Below are 22,828 nucleotides of genomic sequence, written 5' to 3'. Positions count from 1 at the left end.
CTTTTTTTATGTCCTAAGTTTTAACTGAGCAATTTAATTGAGTAATCAGTCAGGATAAATCTGCTAGGACTCACTGACAGTGGATAATTAAGAAATATACGTAAAGTAAGCAGGCTACTTTACATATTTTACTATTTTAGCACTTTCCTCTGAAGCTTCACATACTGACTACCTGTAACACTGCAACACAATGGAAAGCACAACAACGATAGCAGGGAGGCAAATTCTTAAGCTGCACCAAGTGAAGATAAGTCCAAATGCAGCAGCCATAGACACAAAAATAAAGGAGAGGAAAAAAAAACTGCTTACCCTTGGAAGGCATCAGGTACACGAGAACCTCCAGCAAGATACCCTTGCTGCCACTGCCAACCCTTAAATGAGGTCTGGAAAGGTCCTGGCTCCACCCCTTCCAGTCACTCAGGGGCACTGTGTGCACCTGAGCTCTCTGGGCTGGCCCTGCCTTCCCACCAGGTGCTCAATCACTGTTTCAAACTGTGATTTAGCATTTCACTACACTTATCAGAGAAAGAAAACAAACCTGAACTAGAAAGACCAAACATATGATTTAAAAAAAAAAAATTACAGTTCCTGTAAAAGTGTAAACACTCTTAAAATCCCTAGAGAAGATTTGAATGGACTAGCTAATATGAGAAATGAGTCCTCTGGAAAGATACTGTTTTCCCTTTAGGGTTGAGATCAGATGCAGTTCTGTTGAAATCCACCTAATAGAACCCTTGTAAAACCAAATGCCAATCTTTGCCTTCACTGCTTAAAACACTTGCAGACAAGCTGAAATATCCTTTGCCATCTTCATAATTAAATCGAGGAGATTCATGCTCTAGATACACTTACATAGATGACAGAAACTCATGAAGTAACATTAATTGTGTTAACTCAGTCAAATCAGTACAAGGTTGTAACAAAACCTGACACATTTTGAACTTGTTTTTCCTCCTGAAAATAACACACCTATTCCTCTGGCACAGTGGTTTCCCAAGCACAGCGGACGCACAGATCTTACTCAGGTTCCACCTACCTAAGGGCAGAGCACTGCGACAGGTCTGCCATGACATGAACTTCTGCCACTCTGATTACAGGGTGATGTGTGGTAGAAGGGCATTTGGCCCTAAAAGAAACATGGCCCTAAAAGCAGGACCAAGTGCCTTCTGCCAGTCCTGCACTCCGTCAGCCCATCTCAGGACACAGGTGTCAGAGCCAGCACAACCAGATGAAGACAATGTAGGCCAGCTGGCCCCACAGATTGGGTCATGCCCAAAAGACTGATTGTGCCCCACCTGCATAGCTGATCAGGGACAGATGTTCTCCTGCCCCAGCATGCAAAGCACCCACAGCCTTGCCTTTCAAAGTCTTGCAAAGGCACACTACGCTGCCTTTTGCAAACGTCTTCTGGTAATTAAATCTTAATAATTTCGCTTTGGAAAGCAAACACCTGACACAGAAAAGCTGTGCACATCTCCACATGCTCCAGAGACTTTCCTAAATAATTTGTCAGCAGTACTAATTAAAAGTGTGTAGTGTTAATATGTTAACATCAGATATATGAGCAGAAATACGTATTTACCACAGAAAATTGGAATTTGCTGGGGGAGGCAAGAGATGCATGTGGATCTGTTATTGTGTGAAAACATATTTCAGTTGTTTTTACAAAAAAGTATGTACATTGCTCTGAAAGTAATGCCTCCTATTTATTTCCAGCAGAAATTACAACAAATACAAAGAGCACAATAACATCATTTGATAGAGCAAATTGTCAGCTACAAAATACCATTTTTTAACATAGTCACCACAACTAGCTATGAATTTTTGCCAGCAATGAACAAGAGCTGGATGTTAGACTTGTAAAAATCTGCTGTCTGGAATGTGGCTTGTCTTTCACATTGATGTCACCACCACTGAAATGGCACCATCCATCACCTCACTATGGTGCATCCACTGTTCAAACGTTCAGCAAGCATCAACAAAAGTCAGTGGGTGCCATTTTTTTCTGCACAGAAGAATTCAATGACACCCCTTTGCTTCACACGTACTGTCTGCTATCATCTGCTGCATGGCAGCAAAATGTAATTGGGTACCGATGGAAAGGTGCCTCTGCCATACCACCATCATCTGCCTCTGACATCAAGGGCCAACACAATAAAATACAAGGCAGTACTTTCAGAGCAGTCCTCAGGTTTATTTGAGATCTATAAATTACTGTTACTTATTATAGCCATATGATTTGTATGCTTTTTTTTTTTTCCTTTAAAAAAACATCAAAGCCTTACTCTGACTTCATTAGAGCTACTTCAGGTTCTCCTAAATGTAAGGTACTTAGAAAACAACTACAGCGCTTCTCTGAAAGTCTCTGACTACAAGCTCTAGATGTATACTCAAAAGACGGGCAAATCTAAAAGCTCTATTAAGTGACTTAGCAGTTCAGGCTGCAGACATGCTATTGTTTGTGTTGCCTGTCCTCGTGAGTCAGCAGAATAAGCATTCCCTTAATCTTCAATAGTCTGGTTGACAAAACCAAGCACACGTCTGTGAAAAACCCAGAGAAAACCAAACCTAAGCATTCCATGTCTAGTGATGTTAACCTGCCATCATCAGAGACACCTACCCAGGCTGCAGATTTAATTTACAAGGCATGACTTTATTCGTGAATATTCAGGGAAAAAAAAGAGAATTTTCATGTGACCATACAAAGATTCTTTTTAAAAGCATCTTTTTTTTTTTTTTTTTCCTTTTTTTAAATATTTCACTACCTTTAAAATCAAACTATGTACGTAATTTGTTACGTTCTTAGATAACAAGCTTCTAGAAATGGTTGCCTCATGCAGACAAAACTAAGGCACCACAAAAATGTGAAATCACTTTTTATTGATATATCTGCTGTTACTACTCGTGATAATCATTTGCTTCTAAGCGGTTCACTAATAACATGAAAATAATAAGACACTGTCAAGATGCAAACGCACAAAAAATTCTCAAAATCTTCAGTCTTCAATAAGCTCGTGTCATTTTTTCATTGTGTCATCTGAAACAATTCACTGGGTCTTATCAGAGAAGAGTTTCAATTTTCTATCATTCCATTTTAACTTGCCTCATCAGTTGAACAAAAGTACTTTATGTAAAAGGATTCCTCTAGTTGCCTTAGCTACAAATCCCTGCAGTATTGTATAATTGAAATCTACTCACGTAAGTTAAGAATAATTAGGACCCCAAATTAAGTCAAACACAAAGTTAATTCAAATAGTCAGCTGCTGTCATTTAAATAGTTACATGGTTTTATTGCTGCTTAACATCTCTGAATGCTTTTAAGAGTACATTTATGCTGTTGTTGTCATGATTTGATCTCTTATTTTAAGTGGAAATATCAAGAGCATAAATGTTGGTCAGATCACAATCATTTGCACTTAGATCAAAGACTTTTCTCAGTAAAATTTTTCCCCATTATTTTCACTATTGGAAAATAAATAAAAATGTCAAAAAAAGGCTTTAAAAAATGGAAACAGATAAGGACAAAATTAGAATTATTGAATCTGTTACAAATGGCATTAATACAACAAAAAACATTTCATAGCGACTATTCAGAAAATCTCTTCACTTAAAAAAAATGTTTCTAAAAAGAAGGAAACACAGAAGTACTGTAAAATGGATCAACAAAAAACCCAGGAGCTAGAAAATAATGCACCCAAGAGATAAAGTTGTGTATAGCTGGTGTTGCTGGAACTGAAAACTCTGCTGATTTAACAGTACGAAATTCAAAATACCTTATATAGCAACTTAATTGCTATACTTTGTACTTAACAGAACAATTGTTCTATTGTTAGACAGCAGTGCAACTGGTAAAGAAAAACACTGGTGGCTAGATGCATTTCTTGATGGTTCTTCAGCCAGCACTTAGTTTATACTGCAGAACAAAACACTGCCTATTACAAACCCTTCAAGAGATTTTTATATTGGATGACTTCCAAACTTCTGTATTCTGAATTTTCTTAAAATGTAATTCCATGGCATGCTTTATATACAGATAAAGATACATGTCTTTATGCTCCTATAAAGACACTGAAGAACTAAAGTTATTGATTACTGAATAGGATTTGAATTGAAGGCCTAGAACAACTGTTTATGTATGATATGCTACACTAATAATTTTTTACCCTCAGTTGAAACATTAATACATGAAGTGATGCTTTGTGGACACAATCCATCTTTACAGGTAATAATCCACATCACAAACCATCCAATTACCCTCTAGTACTTTCCATGCTTCACTCTTCACACATGCAACTTTATCTGCTGCAAATTAAATGATGCAACAGAGTAAGCAGCAAGCTATTCTCTTCTGTTTACTAAAGGCATATTTATCTTGAAGCCACTAAAAAGTATGTTAAGTTCTGAGCCACAAAACCACATTTTTTCCATTAGACTTACAATGGTGGATGTTAGCATTGGTGCAGAATAAACTGTGACTTTAGTCTTGAAGTAATGACAACAATAATTTTTTTTTTTTTTTTTTTTTTAAGTGAGACAATACTAAAGGCAATTGCTTAAGTTAGAGAAAAAAAACTAGGACAGCTCAATGGGGAGAAACAGGAGACAGTAATGTGAAGCACATTGCAAGATCAATCTACATGCATAGTCAAACAGGATCAGTGGCTAACAGGCAAGTCTGACTCAAACTAGTTAAGAAGATGATTAAAAAGTGATATTAAGATGATTAAAAGTTATATGAAATAGCACTGAAGTCTTTAAAAAGAAAACATTTCTCATTGCTTTTTCAACTAAAATATAGCAGATAGGAGAAACTGGTTTCAGTGTCAACTTCCTATCATATTTCCTAAATGTATTACTGAACTCAAATTAAACATTAATTGTACCTTCTAGCAGGATGAAATAAAACTATCTAACTCCTGAGTGAGACATCAAAATCCCTGATAATGGTGAACAAAAGAAGACAGCTCTCCTTCCGTCGTCAAGATCCCTCATAAAACTCGCTCAGTGCTGTAACCAACAGCTGAAAGTTACGAGGTCCCTCTGGATTTCTCATATGTATGTGTTGCTCAGGCAACAGACCAAAAAAAAAAATCATTTTGCTTCACAACTAGTTTCCCTCACAACACTTCATACACCAAGAAAACATCATTTATCATAGTGTAAATCAAGAAAACAAAAAGTAATATTCCTAATTACCTAAACTTGTCCAATCTTCCGTGCGACCACAAATACACGCACACATTTGAACAGGTTGCCTTAGCGTCAGTGGGGCATGGATGAATTGTCTCCATGACTGAAGGAAGCAAAGATCCACCAATAGAGCAACATTCATATAGCTCTATTTCTTTACACTTCAAAAGAAAGCCAGGAGGTGGAGATTTCAGAAACACAAAGAGCTTTAGAACAGTTGGGTTTTGAAAGTCACTGGAGTAGTTCAGGACTCTTTCTGCAAGGGCAGAAATTTGAAATAGCTTCCAGTAAAAGGATTCTTTCAGCTCCTATTATCAGGAAGAACATTACAAATGTCAATCCAAACAAAGCATCATTGGATAGACTAATGTTAGGTATAAAAGTTAGTAAAACTGGAGCTGATCCAGCTTTATCAACTTATCAAATTTGAAATGATTAATAATAATAATAAACCTGCAGTAAGATCTTAATGAAATATACCCATAGTACTATGGAAAATGTTAAGCACCACAAAATCATTTAAGAATCCTTACTATATACATGCTTGCTTTATTTCCTTACCTTCCTTTTTCTGATTTTATACTCACTCAGTACATAATAAAACAAAGCATGAAGAAGGCACATACATGAAAGTTATATTGGAGCTGAGAATCTGAATGAATTTCTTATTGTAATACTCTCATTCTAAATAATTTGCTGCTATTACAACATCTACACTTTAATTTAAACACAAGTATAAAATGAATTACCTTTCCATACTATTTATTCAGAGACCATAAACAATAATAGATCTGTGTGCTGGTATAAAATCCATCTATGTGCTTGCAGAATTTGGGAAAGCATATTAAATCCAAAATTTTTGTATTTAATGATAATTTTTGATAACACCATCAGAAGGATTGTAAATCTAATAAGAAATTCAACACTGAGGAATTCACTGATATGAGATGCATCAGGTATTTACACCTCCGTTTTGTACTATGACTTTAAAGTACAATATAAAGAAAAGTAATGTCATGAAAGCTGCATAAAAAAAACCTGATTTCCAGAACAAAAAGCATTCTTTCCACTTAACACAAAACAAAAATGGAAATAATTAAAATAGAGAACTTTAAAAAATATAACTGGTAATAAAAATAATTAATGTATTTTGCATATTTAGTCAATAGAGTATTAAGAAGCCTACAAGTCTTTTAAAGTATATCCAAACTCCACTACTGTCTTCTTGGAAAGGTATTTTAATAAACTGATCCAAAAATATAATAAGATTTTTGTATCAAAAGGAAAGAAAATTCCCTCAGGCAACTGCATTGGTCCAGCTTAGCTGAAGTTAAGCCAATTCCCTCTCACTGCAGTGGTCAGTGGCACTGCTGGCCTTGCCTACTGAGTCCCCAGAAGGTTACTGCAATGAAAAATAGTGAACTGGTTTAATAGCTTAGAGGGCTCTAAAAATATAACATCTGTCCCTAGCAGAAACGTGCTGCTTTTATACAGTTTTAAACGGTACAACATTCCTTTCTTCTTCTGAATACTGAGCTTGAGATAATGACAAATCTCCCCTTCACAAAGCAGAACACTTTTAAGTAACTGAGAAAAGGACAGTAGAACTATTACTAATCAAACAAAATTTAAGGGGGGAAAATATAAAATTACTAAGACCCTTACATTAACATTTCCTAGAAAATTCTCACAGAAAAGACGGCACAATATTTTAAAAGGTTCTTCACGTGTTTTTCTCCAAGGTTCTTCTACATTTTAAACAGTGGCAGTATTGCTCTATTTCAAAAAATAAAAGGTTATAGCATAGGATCCTGCAGATCTCTTTACTCAGGGAACATATGAAAGGATATTCACTGCCGGTACATTAAAGAATCTCTGGTTTTTCCAGACAGTCTGTCAGTTCCTGTTATCTGAAAATGCACTTGAAAAGTTTAACAGTTATTTTTCCTTAAGAAGAAATCTCATCTCATTGTTTGGATCAATTTCCTTTTTAGAAGATATGTTGTGCCTGCACCTCCCTCAGGAAAAGGAAAAGAGTCGTAGGCAGTATGAATCAGAATATTCCAGTGGAAACCTGCACAATATCCCAGCTTCTTTCACACGTATTTTCTTCTAAGCAATCTACGTTAAGCAATCAAGAAAAAAAAAGAATTGCTAAAGAATGTTAGGTATACATTATAGAAACGAAGACAGAACTGAGCTGAGTATTAAGATGAGCTATCAAAGGGCTGGCAATAATCTCACAGCTCCACTGTGCTGGTTCACAACTCCACTAAACCAAGCAGCTGCCTATTGACTGCATGCCCCACAGCCTTCATCGTGCTAAGCTCCACAGCCAGGAATCGAATCGGTAACTCCCATTTGCTCTTGTGCGACTGCAATGGGTTTCACCCCTTGCAGAACTTAAATCCACTAATTAACAGAAGTTGATTTCTTCTCAAGCTCAGAGTATGAGACTTTGAATTTTTATACTGAGCAATGTCCGAATACTACTTTATACGTGAGCGCAAAAACAGAGGTGCTCCTACCATTTGTTGACTACCTGTGACCTGTACCTACACTAGGCAGTCTGAGTGGCTTTATAGGAAGCTGAAGGTCTGAAGCAATACAGTAAAATACCAAATAATTTGTAGTGGCCCAATGCACGATATCTGCATTTAGTATGTATTTTCTTTAGTGAATGCACTAGCATTGGATATACACTTAGTACTGCTTCCAGTTGAATACTTAGCTCTTTGGCTGGCATAAATGGAATTTACAGGAATTATTATTCTCAGAGTAATGTTAATTAAAACGTACATTCAAAGGCAAAGACAAGCTGGATTCTTTTTAAACAACATTAATGCAGTTTAAGGAAACAGAATGAAACAGATAATGAAAGCATGATGCTTCTTGCATCTTGGACAAAGCACAGATAATAATTCATAATAAAATGAATTAAAATTATATTAAACCTTGATTAAAATAAAATGCAAGCAAAGAAAAATTATTTCAGTGTTTTCCAAATGCTTGTGCTTCTCAAGCAGAAGAGTATTAAGTATATATACACATCCAAAATTAGCAGAAAAGGTGGACTTGTAAGCCAGTAAAGCCTAAAATAGTTTAATTTATACTGCACAAAAAACAATTTTAATCATGTTTAGCTCTGACACCTACTTTTTGATATGCATATTAGTGTATCTGTCTCAACTTGCTTGAAGAGAAACCAATAGTATATAATAAGCTTTTTACTCTGTTTTGCTATGGAAACAAGGCACGTGTGGTCCCACTATTTCTGACTTTCTGTATTTTCTCAGATAATTTTTAACGTGTTGCATGATTTCACCTAATTGGAATGAAGGAAAAAATAAAGACAGACTTGGTGTCAAAAGTTAATTCCTTTCTTGCAATTGTAAGGAAACAGAGAAGTAATGAAGAGGAATCAGCTAAGCGGGGCAGCTGTGGGCAGCACTGACCTCCCAAAGAAAGAGCCTTGTGCAGCCTCAGCCTTGTCTCCCTGGGCAATCATCCAGGACATGAGGCCACGCTTCACCCAACCACCTGTCTACCTCTAATTCAAGCAACTTTTCAAGACTGCCCTCTCAATCTGCCTTTTGTAATAAAGCCATAGTTTTAAAGATAAACCTATGAGAATATGCTAGAAAAAAAGGAAAGAAAAACACTCTGAAATAATGTTAATATTCAAGGTCATTACTTCTGCTTTTAACCCCTTTTCATGCTTCTCATCTTTTCCTTGTTTAGGGCTGCAATGCTTGCTGTTGATGGTAATAATGTTTTCCAAGCCTCTACACAAGAATATTGACCTGTTGTTGATCAATGTACCAGCAGTATATAATAACTTGGTGCTGTTCTCCTCCCAGCTGCCAGTGCTTGTGTGTTCGAGATTCATTTCACCTGAAGGGATAGACTGCTTCAAAAGCAACCTCACCTGGACCACTCTATCCAGGAAAAAAAAAAAAAAAAAGCAAAAGCAAAAGCTATTCCGCTGAAAATATGATTCTTATTTAGATAGGTGACACTAAAATAAAACTGTAGCATTCCTGTGACCATGGGTGCTTGTTAATTCCCCAGAGAGTTAAAGTTAAGGTGCTGTGAGAGTAATGAAGTCTTTATCTTGATTGGAAAATATTTTATTATACGAACAAATGAATCACTGGTCCACACCCAGAGTCTTTTTCCTTTCTTCCCCTCTCTCTACAGCAACATTAAAATGTAACCGCAGGGAATTCAGCCAGGTTTCATCTCCCACACCTACTGCAACAACCTGCATACACACAGAAGATTTCTATTGAAAAAAAAACTAAGTTCCGAGTGAGAGTTAAAGATTTTCTTATTTCTAGCAAAAGTTAGATGCTCTTATTTTAACCTTTGTTCATGTTCGTACTTCCAGGCATGAAGTGCTACTAAAGCACGTTACACTTGGCATCACTTATTACTGAAGCAGAAGGCAATGTAATCTTGTGAGAAAGTGTAATAATGCGGTATTCATTTTGCTTCTGTGGCTGGAAGCCAACTCTATATTAATATTCATTTTCAGTATACAGAGCCACAATATTTCATTTATTTTAAGAATTTACAATTAATTTGGTATGATTCTGTTATCTGCTCCCAATTTCTTTCCCTGTTTCTTTTAGCTGAAAAAGCAGCTCTCATACAGACTTTAAAAAAGTAAATTCACAACTGAAGCATCAGAAGATTGCTACTGGCTACTAAAAGCAAGAAAAAACAGGGACAGAACAAAATGAACTTGAAATATTACAGATGACAATGAAAATTAGCTTTCTGCAAATAGAAAAAAAAAAAAAAAATCAATCTGCAGAAGTTCTCAGCTGACTTCTTCCTTTCCAAACTCAGCTGATAAAATGCTACTTGCAGCATGCTGTTTGCTACTGTTGCTAAACCAGAGTAAGTAAATTGTTAATCTCCTTTTCCTTTCTGTTTTCAGGAGTTTTCAACCACCACACAGTATTAAACTGCAAGTAGTCTGGTGAATCTTTCTAAAATGCAATTGCTGTAAATCCCTATATCTGTTACAATAAGAGATAAAACATTAGCATTTTAAAGTATAAATAAGTACCTCTAATTCCTGCACACTAGTGCAACCACTTTTGCTACATAAGTACATTTAAAATTATCACACATTACCAACTAACCAGTCTTTCATAAAGGTAGTAATTCTCCCAATACACATTTATCTTCACTACCTGCCTAAAGAGGCTGAAAGGTAACATACCTTCCAGCTGGGACTTTTCTTACAGAAGTGAGACTCTACTCAAGACCACAGACTTGGCAGACATCAAGAGAGCAAGCAGTACAGCAGGTACTAAATCAGGAGGCACGATCAGTGAGGAAATCATGCAAGAGCTGCAGTACGCCTTTTGAAGGCAGATTTCTAATAGTATCCTAGCAATGCTTCAGAAGAAATAGGGGAAGTACGAGAAACTGACTGTGGAAGTGATTTAAATGGAATTAGATTTCATTCCAGAAACCTTCAGAAAGACTCTTAATACATACTCCTGGCTATGTTCATTTTATTTTATAAAATAACATATAAATATATATATATAAAAACAATATATTTTAGCAATGCTTGTCTGTCAAGATCCAAGTTTTAGTCTGGAATAGATGCTAGGAAATTACACAGGAAATGTGAAAGACCTTATACAATATTTATATTTTTAACCTTTAGTTTTACCATTTTTAGGAACTAGATCTTTTGTGTTTATATAGATTTGGGAGAAAAGAGAGGGGGAGGCTCAGCAGCTTTCCTGAAGCATCTCTAAAAATTCAGCCTTAAAATTCAAAGAATTTTAACAGTCTGTATGTGTCTGCTTTAAAAGATGGTGAGATCACACCACAGATGTACCAAAGCAGCCTATATTTTATATACCAATTACTGAATAATGTAAGAAGGCACAGAAGTACTATTTTACCAGAATTTTCACCTGCAATCTAGTAAAATAAAATGATTATAACCAGAAATAGCCTCAAGTTCCTTACAAATATTCGTCATTAGAAATTCAAAAACCAGGTTTCCCTGATCATTCATTCATGCTGCTCTGGCTATTACTAAGTGGGAGGGCTATAAGAACAGCTGGGAAGACAGACTAATTAAATAAAATGGAGTTTATGAAGTTTTCTTTAAAAACGTTTTTTCTTCCTTATCTCCTTAATTCAACAGCTATTTTAAACAGTACATTTGATAGCAGTGAAGTTTTTTTTTTTTTTAAAGCAAAAAATTTTTAAGTAGATGCTATTCCTGTATGAACTATTTCCTGAAATTAAACATGCACAGCTCTGATCTTAATGAAGTGAGTGCTGTTTTATTTCCAGCCAGCCAAATTAGGAAAGCAAAATAGGTATTTCATTTGCACTATTTAGTTATTATATGTCACATTTAAAATAGTATATATTGTTCATAAATGGCACAATGTGAACAGAAAAATGGAAGATAAATAGATGAATTCAAAGATGAGGAATCTACCAACCAAGGAGATTAACACTGTCTTTTCAGGTGCCTGAACTTTACAGTTACAGCATACTACACTGCATCAAAACAAGAGCAAAAAAGTTTTTTTCTTAAAAAAGAGAATAATTTGAGTCTTATAAATTCAACGTAGAAACTGACACATATACTCTTAGTTTGAAATCCTAAAGCATTAAGTCACCTAACCAAAATTAATTGTACAGACCATTCATCTCATTTCCAAATGCAGGCATAAAATAAACTAAAGCTTACCTTCAGTAGTACACTGCAGGAAGCTGATAATGAGCAGGAACCAAAAACTTTGCATTCTGCAACCAGAAGACACCATTATTGATCCCTGTAAGAATTTTCTTTGTATTCCTTAATGAATCCAGTCATAAAAGCCCAGCATCATCGAAACCAGTGCTCTGCATTATTCATCTTCACATCTGGAGGAGAGGATTTGGAAAAAGAAAAAAAAAAAAAAAAAAAAAAAAAGAAAGCTCATCAATAGCTGAAACACCAATAATTTGGAATACCAAATTTTACTTGACACGAAGACAGAAATGTTAATAAAAACTGGCATGACACCTGTACTGTAGCAGAGAATTTGGCAGGTTTGTGGGCTCTAATCTCTGAAGGTCAGTCATCGTTAAACAGAATGCCAAATAATGATACACGCTAAAGCTGAAGGTAGGAATGTTATTGATGTACATGCACTTAGACGCACGAAAAAAGAGACTATTTACTCTTAATGTAATATATTGGATTTGTAGATGTCTAGGTGAAGCTTTTCCCAATCTTCCAAATCTGACAAAACCAGCACTTTCCTACCTCAAAGAAAAGCAATAAAATTAAGTGCAGGGCAACTCCATACACCCAGTGATTCACAGCACACAGGGAGCAGCTGAGCTGTGCAGCAGCAGCACCGCTGCAGGACTGCCCACCACGCCTACGGTGCTCCCTGCTGCGATGCACAACATCCTCCAACAAATAACAGCAACTCTGCTGACAAAAGCGGTTCGGTTAGGAGGCATCGTTGGGATACTACAGTCTAGTGGGTCTTTACACAACAGGCATCTACAGAGAACAGGAAGCAATGAGCAATGCTCTACCATCATTAGATTCTGACAAGATTTGTCTCTGAGAAGAACGAAACAAACTGCTCCTGTGAGCTATGTCCAAAGAAGGAATTCTTAAAACTATCAACTCACAATTGAAAAATAAAATTATAGCTGAGCACCCACGTACATCCTCGCCCCCCTCCCACTACCACGGTGATGCTATGCTCCAACTACTATAGCTAATGTGGGAAGCTACACAGAATATGTATAAAATTAGTATAAAAGTATAAATTATTTTTAAGTGCAAAAACGGTTCTATACAAATACACAGAATGACTCCCGGAGAACGACTGCATGTAGCTGCAATTGCAGCTCTGAAGAGCTGCATCTGGTGCCACACTGGCTTGGTCTCTCCAAGACTAGTAACAGGACTGCTCTTCCATGTGTGGACACATTTCTGCAATATCTGAAGTTAACATTAGTTTATAAACAGACGGCAATGACTGTGCCAATGCCTATGAAAATGTAACTGGTAGGATCCAAGAGCCACTTGTGAGTCTTATGAGTACTGGAACGTGTTTATGGCTTTAAAAATACTTTCACTCTTTTGCCAAAAAGAATTGGAAAGGATGAGAAGCACACAATCCCAGGGAAAGAAATTCTATGCAGATCATTTTCAGAAGTCTAACTCCTTTTGTATTAGTCAATCTTACTATTAATCAAGGATATGTTTGTTCCCTGAGCGCACAGACAGCGACCAGACTGATAATTTTTTCTCCAAGGACAGAAATATGAGGGAGGGGGAAAAAAAAAAACAAAAACAGAAAAACAAAAAAAACACCATTATGAAACAATTTCTCCAGCTGTAAACAAAGGCAACAGAAGAGGAGATCACTGAACTGCAAAGTAGGCTTTTTTGCTTGGCTCCTATGTAAGAGGAGCGGTGCCGCTCAGTGCAAGCATCCCCCTTGCAGTGTACAAGCACGCTTGTGATTTCACACACAGGAAAATGAAAGGGAACTGACATCTGAGGGCAACTGATTTATGTTTATTTACACATAAAAACAAACCCTTTTCCCAATTCCCAACTACAAGCAAGTGCTTCTCAATCACAGGTGCTTTTACCCACACGTATCTGAACAAACAGCATGCAACAGCAAGCGGGTGTGTTAGGGCAGGTCAGCTGGAGGGTTCTCCTTGGCACAGTCCCATGTGTCTGCAGGTAAAAGCTGCACCCTCAACTCAGAGGGTGAGACACCATCTGCTATAGGACAACCAGAAGCAGTCATGAAGAGACTCATGTTGTATCTCTAGACCTTTCACATTGGGCTGAGAGCTGAAACTGAAACTGAGAGCTTTCAACTGAAAAAAAAAAATACACATCTAAAAATCTGCAAAGGATGCGCTGCATTCACCAGAAATTGCAACAACAAAAACAAGCAAACCCACCATGCCCGAAGATAGTTTGGCTAAAGCTTGGGAACAACCCAAATTATTTTTTAACCTGTAGCACTCAAAGGAAAAATCACAGAACTACTTCACAGACGCTACAGACTAATCAGTATAAATTCAGTAAGCAATCAGAATAATCCAAGAGAATAAATGAGGAACAATAATGGCTACATCTGAAATTGCCAGTCTCCTGATTGCTCCCAGGCTGACCAGAAGATTTTGACTTCCTGAGACTCCATTTTTAGCATAATTTCCACAGCATACAGCTGCATTCCCAGATTCTGAGATATCTTCTTTCACCTTCAAGCAGATAGTGACATACCTGCACTTTAGCATCCTTCATCTCATTGCATCTTGTGGTTTCTGTATCTGGGAGGAACATGGGAGCATTGTGTTAAAAACAAAAGCAAAAATCAGAGCAGCACCAGAGGCATCTAACATCTTCCCAGGAAACAGCTGCAAAATTCACGGCGAAGACTTGCTTTTTTGTTTTGTTATTTATTTCTTCTGACCTTGTAAACCGACTAACTTTAACTATTCTAACAAGAAATGTTTCTGGAAGCATATTGATGGTTTTGTCATATCAAAATCAGCAAAAACTGTTCAACTAGGAATAAATGCAAATTACTTTTAGGACAAACATATGTACTCTGTGCAATGTATTCTTCTCTCTAGATTGCCGTAGCATACAGACATAAAATTCAACACAGCATGCTGCTCCAAATAGAATTCAAAATAAACTAACCTGCCTGTAACCAATGACACGTTTTTCTAAAAAAGCAAAAATAAATTTGTAAATGTTTTAAAACAGAGGCAACAGGTTTTAGTTTTGTTTTTTTCTTACTAAAAATTAACTACTTCCCAGTGAACAATTTTTAATGCAACCTATCTACTTGAGAAGCTCTCTGTGCCTTCAAACAAATGTGCACTGCTACCATCCTGGACCAGCTATTTATCAACACAGCAAAGACTAACCCTGAAAAAGGTACCCAGACATGAGCTGGAGCCAAAGCCCACTTTGACTCCAGACGCTGCCGTCACTCGTGTCTTCCTGACTATGCATCTGTCAGAGATACGGAGACTGTCAGTGGAACCTAACAACAACAACAAATCCCAAACCAAACAAGCAGCACCAGGAAAAGCCATATTAAGTTACTTCTCTGTAAACAGAAGTAGACAATGGCAAGCGGCTATCCTGCACAAATAACTTATTTCCCCTCAGACCTTAATAAACCTTTTCTCTGGATCACTGACTGCTTGGGCTTGTGGGTGGAGCAGAGAGAGACTCCCTAGAGGAAAAGGTTGCTTGAATTTCAGAGAGCAATAAAAGCTGCACAGAAAATTTCAGTTGTAACTTAAATCTCTACCTCTGGGCCATGCTGTGGTCTCTGACAGGAAAACAAAAAGAAGACTGCTGCTAACAGAAAGGTTCACTTTGTTAAGTTCCTTTGCATATGTGCTGTTAAAGGAGGCTAGATCAGTAATGGTAGAGCTGATGTTCAGACCTGCACACTGCAAAGGTACTGGGCATCTCTTAATACTGTATCCATAAGCCGTGCTCCAAGTCCCCAACATCTTAGCACCTTGCCTTGCTGCCTTGTTCCTTAATACTTCTAAAACTTCTTACAGACAAAACAGTGTTGCAGAATACGTGCCACTGCCAGCCAGCTCCCTCCCCACAAGCTTGCTCTCAAGAGCACCCCAGAGATAAGAGAAAGCTGCTCCAAGCATACTCCTTGAAATACTTTCATCTTAGAAGAGAAAGACCTCTAAAGGACTGCCACTTCCCAACTCTACTCTGTTTAACCTTCCCAAGATTTTATTTTCAAAAGCCAAAAAAAGGGTCTTTTAAGAGCTTCTGGACAACTGACACAGCATGCTCAAGAGCTGCCTTTCCCCTCCAGTTCTAAGATTTTAAGGCAATTAAGCCAAACAGGACTGCAGAGATGCCTCCAGCTAAGCAAGTATGTTTTCCTCTAGCTAAAAGTCTTTCAGACTAACAGTGATGTATTTCACAACATAGTGTTTAATTTTCTAAATGGTCTTAGAAACTACAAAGCGCTTGCAATCTTAGTTAAGCTCTAATGTCTCTATTACACAAATAAGAATTACACTAGCTTTACTGACAATGGTGCACAGCGAAGTAAGGAATGGCAGCCACAGCCATACAGCTCATACATGCTGAGCACAAGCCAGCTAGTGCTCCTTATAAATCTTGTATGACCTACCTTGCCACATATGCAACATTCCCACCGCCTTTCATAACCCAGTTTATGAAACAAAGTAATTCTGTATTATATCTGAGACATTCTGCAGTGGAAAGGAGGGGGAAGAAGAGGCATGTGTGAGTAGATATATATTCATACATTATAATAAACTGCACTGTCTCCTGAGAAATCATGTGTCCATGTGCCTTCCCATCATGAGACCTTCCCAATCAAAAAAAAAAAAAAAAGTTCAACTTCTTGTAGTCTGTAACATGAGAATTCAATTAGTGCAGTGTGATTAGTAAAAGCTTCTAAGCTACTGTAGTAAAATAATAGAATGAGACTATGATCCAAGATACATAGCATTATAAGCACTTACAAGAACTAGGTCTAGTGCGTTACATTTAACATACTTACAGATATATACAATTAGTTACTCCCAAATTCTCAATAAGGTTATTAATGTAAGCCAACTTTTGAATAACTTTCACATTAGGGCTACAGGATCAGATTGCATAACATTTTCAAGACTTTGAAGTCTTCGAAAAACAAAACAAAACTGAGGTCAAGCAAGACCCCATACTGCTTTAGTTAGCGTATTTGTGGCAGCTATGATAAAGAATCAATACCTGATCAGTTCCAATTAAACAAGTCACACGTTGAGAGAAGAAAGGAAAGGCTAAACCTGCCATTAATTAACATTTATTTTCCATTAAAAGCAACTCAATGCTAAAAATGTACCAGAGCCTTATCTTCCACTCTGTATTCAAGAGCCCCCATTAATTAACATTTCGAACACTGGATTTTTAACCCAAAACAACTCTTCCCAAGCTGCATGGAAGGAATATGTATCAGGGAAGGGAACAGCGCAATAATGAACATGACTTGCCCAAGGTCATCCAATCTTAAAACAGAAACAGAGATTTCTATGCATTTGGCTGCCTTGTGCTCTGAAGTGACATCTCCTCACTGGAGGAAAGCCTGAAATAGTGTGCAATAAACAGATGTACCTTAAACTTAGAATTAACACAAAAATGCCCACCCTCACCAATTCTGGGTTCCCAGTTAATGAGAACAGCAGATTATCCAAAACACGAGACCTAGCTATGCAAGACTGGACACTAAATAGTGCACTGACACGACTTTAACAGTGCAAGACAAGAATTCAGTCCATCAGTACATCGCAGCTCAGTGGTCTACCTCATTCATTCACAGAGAAAATAAATAGGATTTAAGAGGAAGAAATAAAGATTTTTCTTTCTCATTTAGCCCAGCTTGGACTCACTCTTGTGCTTTACAGACATGCTACCCAAGCTCCATTCTGAACAAGGCTGCTTTGCCCCGTCTTGTTAACACAGGATAAAGCTTGGACACTCTAGGGAGTTTTCATTCAATAAGCCAGCAAAGTAAACCTTTGCTAGCACTAATAAGAATGGCTTTTTTTGGCTTCAGGCACTCTCCTTTTGCCAAGACTCAATTTCTCTTTTTGCTTTTGCTAAATGCTCCTGAATAAGAAGGGGGTAGGGGTGTCACTCAATCCTCATTACAAATTTCCTGTATTTCATTTGAATTGAGGTGGTCTGATTGAGCAGTACCATGTCAGTTCAAACAGCTAAGGTAAAATCTTTTTTAACACTGCTGCCCTCTGTGTCATGAGATCTTCCTGGGGTCTCCAAGATAAATCCCCAGTATCCAAAGAGCGGGGGAGGGAAAGAGATGCTGCAAGTCAATTACAACCCTTATCGGCTGTAATATCTGAGTGTCACGCTGAGCATGTTAAATATGCTGATCGCTTTGGACACCAGAGGCACAGTCTGAGGCTGTTTGCCCTTCTCTTCATTAAACTGTAAAACAAATAGCTCTCATTTTCAAACCTGCGTAGTACAGACTTTATGAACATCAAAAATAAACAAGAAAATAATGAATAGCTATAAAAAACACACAGAGAACCCTATGACAATCTGAAAGCAGTAATCGTAACAGCTGAAGAAAAGGCTTTTCAAACTACCCACAAAAGAGAGATCCTCAAAATAATCTATTTATATTAAAAGATATCATTCCTTTCTCATGAAAAAAATCACTGCACTAATATCAACCAAAGATACCACTGTCTTGTAAGACAGTAAACTGTTTGCTGACAGCCTTGACAAGGCTTTGCAAAGGCCTGTATTTCTTAAAGCTGTTATGCCACTTAGCCGATCTCTCCCCCAGCCCCATCCAGCATTTTTCACAGCAGAGCGCTTGTCTGAAGTGGAAGCAGACTGACAAAGCAAACCAATGTGGAAGCGAGTCGAGGCAGCAGTCCGACAGGCCCCAACAGACCTCAGGCCTGTGTGGTCAAGTGCTGGGGTGGCAGGGGACCTCATCTGCCTTCCAACCTTCCATTGCTGGGCACCAGCAGAGAATTGGGCTCAGATACACTTTGTACAGCTGACATGGAGGCAGAACACACTCATTAGATTCTCAGATTGCCATGAGTAACCTGCACTTGGTTTACTAACTTCCAAAAACAAGCTGTGGTCTCATGTGGACAAGAACATGGAATTTTAACTCAGGCTAAGAGAGTTGTTCAGCTCCAGTACACGGTTGCTGGTTTTTGTCATGTGCACATATCTGCAAATCTCTATTTGGGAGCACCAGTTCCCCAAAATGACTGCATTTCTGCATATACACCAAAGAATATCATCATGATTAATAAAGGCCTGCAATAGCATCCATTTTAAAGTACCCTATTTTCTATCAGTGGAACTTAAGGTCAGTATATACAGTCTGCATTCAATATACATGATACCATTCAAGTTTTGAAAAGAACTGTATGGACAGCAAAGTCCCTTTTGATTACTTTTAAAAATTCTGTCAAAATCTTTTGATGTCACCATAAAAATACCAGCTCATCCAGAAGTAAAAAATATTTATCATTTTTTCAAAATCAGAAGCAGGTGGTAAATAAATATGTACACAGCACAGTAGGTGTAATTTGCGGTATATTTTATGCTTACAGAGGAATGTGGTTCCAATGTCAACATCTGTGAGGCCCTGGCCTAATCACTGTGCAGCGAAATATGAAACAAAATCAATGGTGGCACATAAGATGTAATCTCCGCTGTGTTTGGCTCACTGCACTGAATCCGTGACTCATAAATCACTGTTACTTGCCATTCAGTGAATCAATATTCAGATTCCCTCTTGGTCTATACATATGACCACTAAATGAAATAATAATGACCAAAAATCTGTCACATATTAGGTTATCAATATTACCAAAAAGGATTTCTTGGGAGCAATGAGGTAATCCAGGATAAAATATATCAGACGAGTTTGCAAAGAAATGTGAAAAAGCCTCTGGCTAAATACAGACAGTAGGAGAAAGGTACTTTCAAATACCTTTTCTTTCATCATTTTCTCAAGTATTAGCCTTTACTATAGCATCACAATAGTGCATTTGCTGTAAGACTATTTCAATGATACATACTTATAATTAAGTTTTAAAGCATGCTGTACTTGAGAACTGTTCTTCTTTCAAATAATCCCTTCTTGATATGTCACTAGCTTTGTTTGTGTTTTGTGTGATATGTTAATCAGTTTAGGTTGTTTGCCTTTTTATTTATTTATTTATTTTCAAATCAGCAGCCTGACAGTCAAAAGCTCCAGAAGTCTACATATTAGTTCCAAAAAAAGCCAACAACAAACACTTCATAATGCCTTATCTCTCATGTATGTGACAAACCATTTAGTCATTAAAAGGTGGCAGAGAAATCTGCAAAGTGCTGCGTACAATTATCTCCAAATCACAGTCATGAGCCATAGCATTATCAAAATCTGAAATGCTGACAACAGAAGAGGGAAAGAAATTGCAGGCGGTTCAACTGTGTCATCTTTGAAAGAAATATCAACTAAGAAAGGTCTTCCAACTACTTTTTAAACACATCTGAAATTCTCCAGGTAAGCAAGATTTACAGGTAGAAATGTCTCTGAACTTATATAGCCCTTTGGAAGACTTAAACACGCATAAAGCAAACGCTGGCAGAAGACATACTAGATTTTCTTTTTTTATACCAGTAGCACTTAAAATTAGGAAGCTTAAATCTCAAAACCCGTGAAATAAAAATAATCAACTATCTTTTTTCCTTCACTTATAACTAGCTTTTCTAACACATATGCACAGCAAAATCAAGAAAAGAAATAATCACTCAAAAGTCAAATACGCCAGTGTTGTGTAGACAGCACTAATGCTTCCTTGCATCTACACACAAATACATACGCTCTGCCCCACTATTGCTCACATATCACCAAGACTGCATGAAACATACGCGATGGGTGTGGATAATCATCAAATCTTCAGTATCTTAACAAAAAGTCCTTGATTCTGCAAATAAATTACAGAATCACAGAATTGTAGGGGTTGGAAGGGACCTCCAGAGATCATCGAGTCCAACCCCCATGAAGAGCCCATCTCTGCTACTGGTTCTACAAAGCTACTTAATGGCACAACTACAGTTAAAAGTATTTTATTGTAGAATTTAATGAGCAATGAGCATTTAGATGACTATTCTTCACTGAGCAAGGCAACTGGATGAATACCAGTCACTGAATTGAGGTAAGCCATGGGCATTTTTATTTGTTTGTACTATAATGGGAAAATACAAAGCTATCAGTCAACTTTTAAATTCCCTTTGTAAAAAGGTTAAGTTGAAAAACTACAATAATTAAACTTGGAGCAGTTACAAGCAAAAAGAACTCTAAATAATAATTTGACAGAAAAGTTCCTACTGCTTGCATGTACCACTGTTTAAAACTGGCACACCTCCCTACCATCTTACGTAGTGTTTCCTCTTCCCTGTGAAGGAAAAAAAAAAATGTATTTTGGAAATAGTTAAGGTCTGGGCAATGCACTGTGGAAAGGGAACTGTGAAGTGATATATTCTCATCATTAAACAAAATGGAATGTAGGTCATCTCCAGCACCGCTGTAACAGCCACAGCGAGTGTTTGAGGATACAGGATCACTCAGTCACTTTCACTCAAATAATTTCGTAAAAGAATGAATGGAAAATTATTCAGTGGAGTGAAAGAAAGCATTACATGTTTAATACATTTTTGTATACATATATATATGTATAATACAAATATATAAAATATATATTTCATATTCCACATATCACTGGTAAAGTTAGAAGTTAGAGCATCAAATGAACACAAGCCCTCTAACGTTACGTGGTTTAATCTAGCAGACTAAGAACTCTGTCACACGTTTACAGTTTCTTGTAAATAATGCAGGTCTCGTTAGCTCAACGTGACAGACTTCTCTACTTTGAAAAAAATATTGTTTTTTCTTTAATTGGGTTAGGTTATGGTTTTAAATGATAGCTTAGTTAGCCTTTCCTGATTACAAACACTTGATGGCTTTTATCTATAGTTTTTTACTAGAAAAGAAAGTGAATTTTTTTTTTTTAATAAAATCTTGCTTTTTGTATGTTCTGCTCCAGCTCATGAACTCTAAGTGTAACTAAAAAGAGAAAAAAAGTCTACATTTGTCTATCAACAATATTTATAAGTGAACAGAGTGGAAAGATTACAAAATTTAAATATGAACATTATATTACGGTAGCAATAATCTAGGTGTTTTACTGGGAAGTGAAGTGGATTACTGTAAATGAAATTTTAAATGTCCTTTCCATTTTATAGATAACACAAAATGACTCTTTTCAAGTCTACAGCGATAAGGATACATGTGCCACACATTTAAATAGTGCCTTCACCCTATCCAACCCTGCTCATGAATTAATAATTCAGTGACATTAATACAAGAAGATAAATGATAAAAGAGGTTACAGCACACAGGCCAACCGTATACATACACTTCTTTTAGAACAGCTAATACCTCTCTGCCAATTACAGTTAGAACTTTTTAACAGTTTTCAATGGCATTTTTACAATCTAAATAGCAGCTTATGCACACACAATTTCACACAACTCAAGCTTAATAAATCTCCTGCTGCTACCAAACAATCATTCTGGGGGATTAAAGTGCAACATCTGCTAACATTAATAAGCATTTTACATAGCAATATGTATAAAAGCAGTTGTTATCAGTCTTCTGAAAAAGCTTCTAGACTGGTTTGGCATAAATTATACCTTTATCACGCAACTGATAACTTTAGCTTGTGGCAACAGTAAGGTAGCTATCTTGCTATATAGTGGAAAGAATCAACCAAATTGTATATGCAATTATCATTCAAAGTAGAACAATTTTCACAACATTCGAAATATAAAAACATATGCATGCAAAGAATTGCAGGGAAGAACATGGTAAAGTCCCATAATTTAAATACTACAAGAAACTGAAGCTCGCACTCTACCTCCAAGAGTCAATTTCTTTGCTAATACCAGTTATAGCCTTTTAATCCACACTGGGCTTTTTTAATTTTCATTTGTATTTCCACCAAAGCA

The 22,828-nt window shown here is 36.9% G+C and overlaps 1 protein-coding gene across 9 annotated transcripts in view; it reads right to left on the bottom strand.

The window, feature by feature from the left end:
* The window catches only part of ADGRL2 (adhesion G protein-coupled receptor L2), a gene marked incomplete at both ends in the record, with an annotated part of 123,054 nt that extends 111,049 nt beyond the window's left edge, over window positions 1-12,005 (bottom strand). For all 9 annotated transcript variants that reach the window (XM_079535359.1, XM_079535360.1, XM_079535361.1 and 6 more), the window contains one exon: window positions 11,930-12,005. In XM_079535359.1, the coding sequence (XP_079391485.1) occupies window positions 11,930-12,005 (76 nt within the window). The remainder of the gene's footprint in view (window positions 1-11,929) is intronic.
* Window positions 12,006-22,828: the final 10,823 nt, after the last annotated feature.

Source organism: Tetrao urogallus, assembly GCF_951394365.1.
Source record: "Tetrao urogallus genome assembly, chromosome: 5".
Lineage (NCBI taxonomy): Eukaryota > Metazoa > Chordata > Aves > Galliformes > Phasianidae > Tetrao > Tetrao urogallus.
This window is presented reverse-complemented; position numbering and strand designations above follow the sequence as displayed.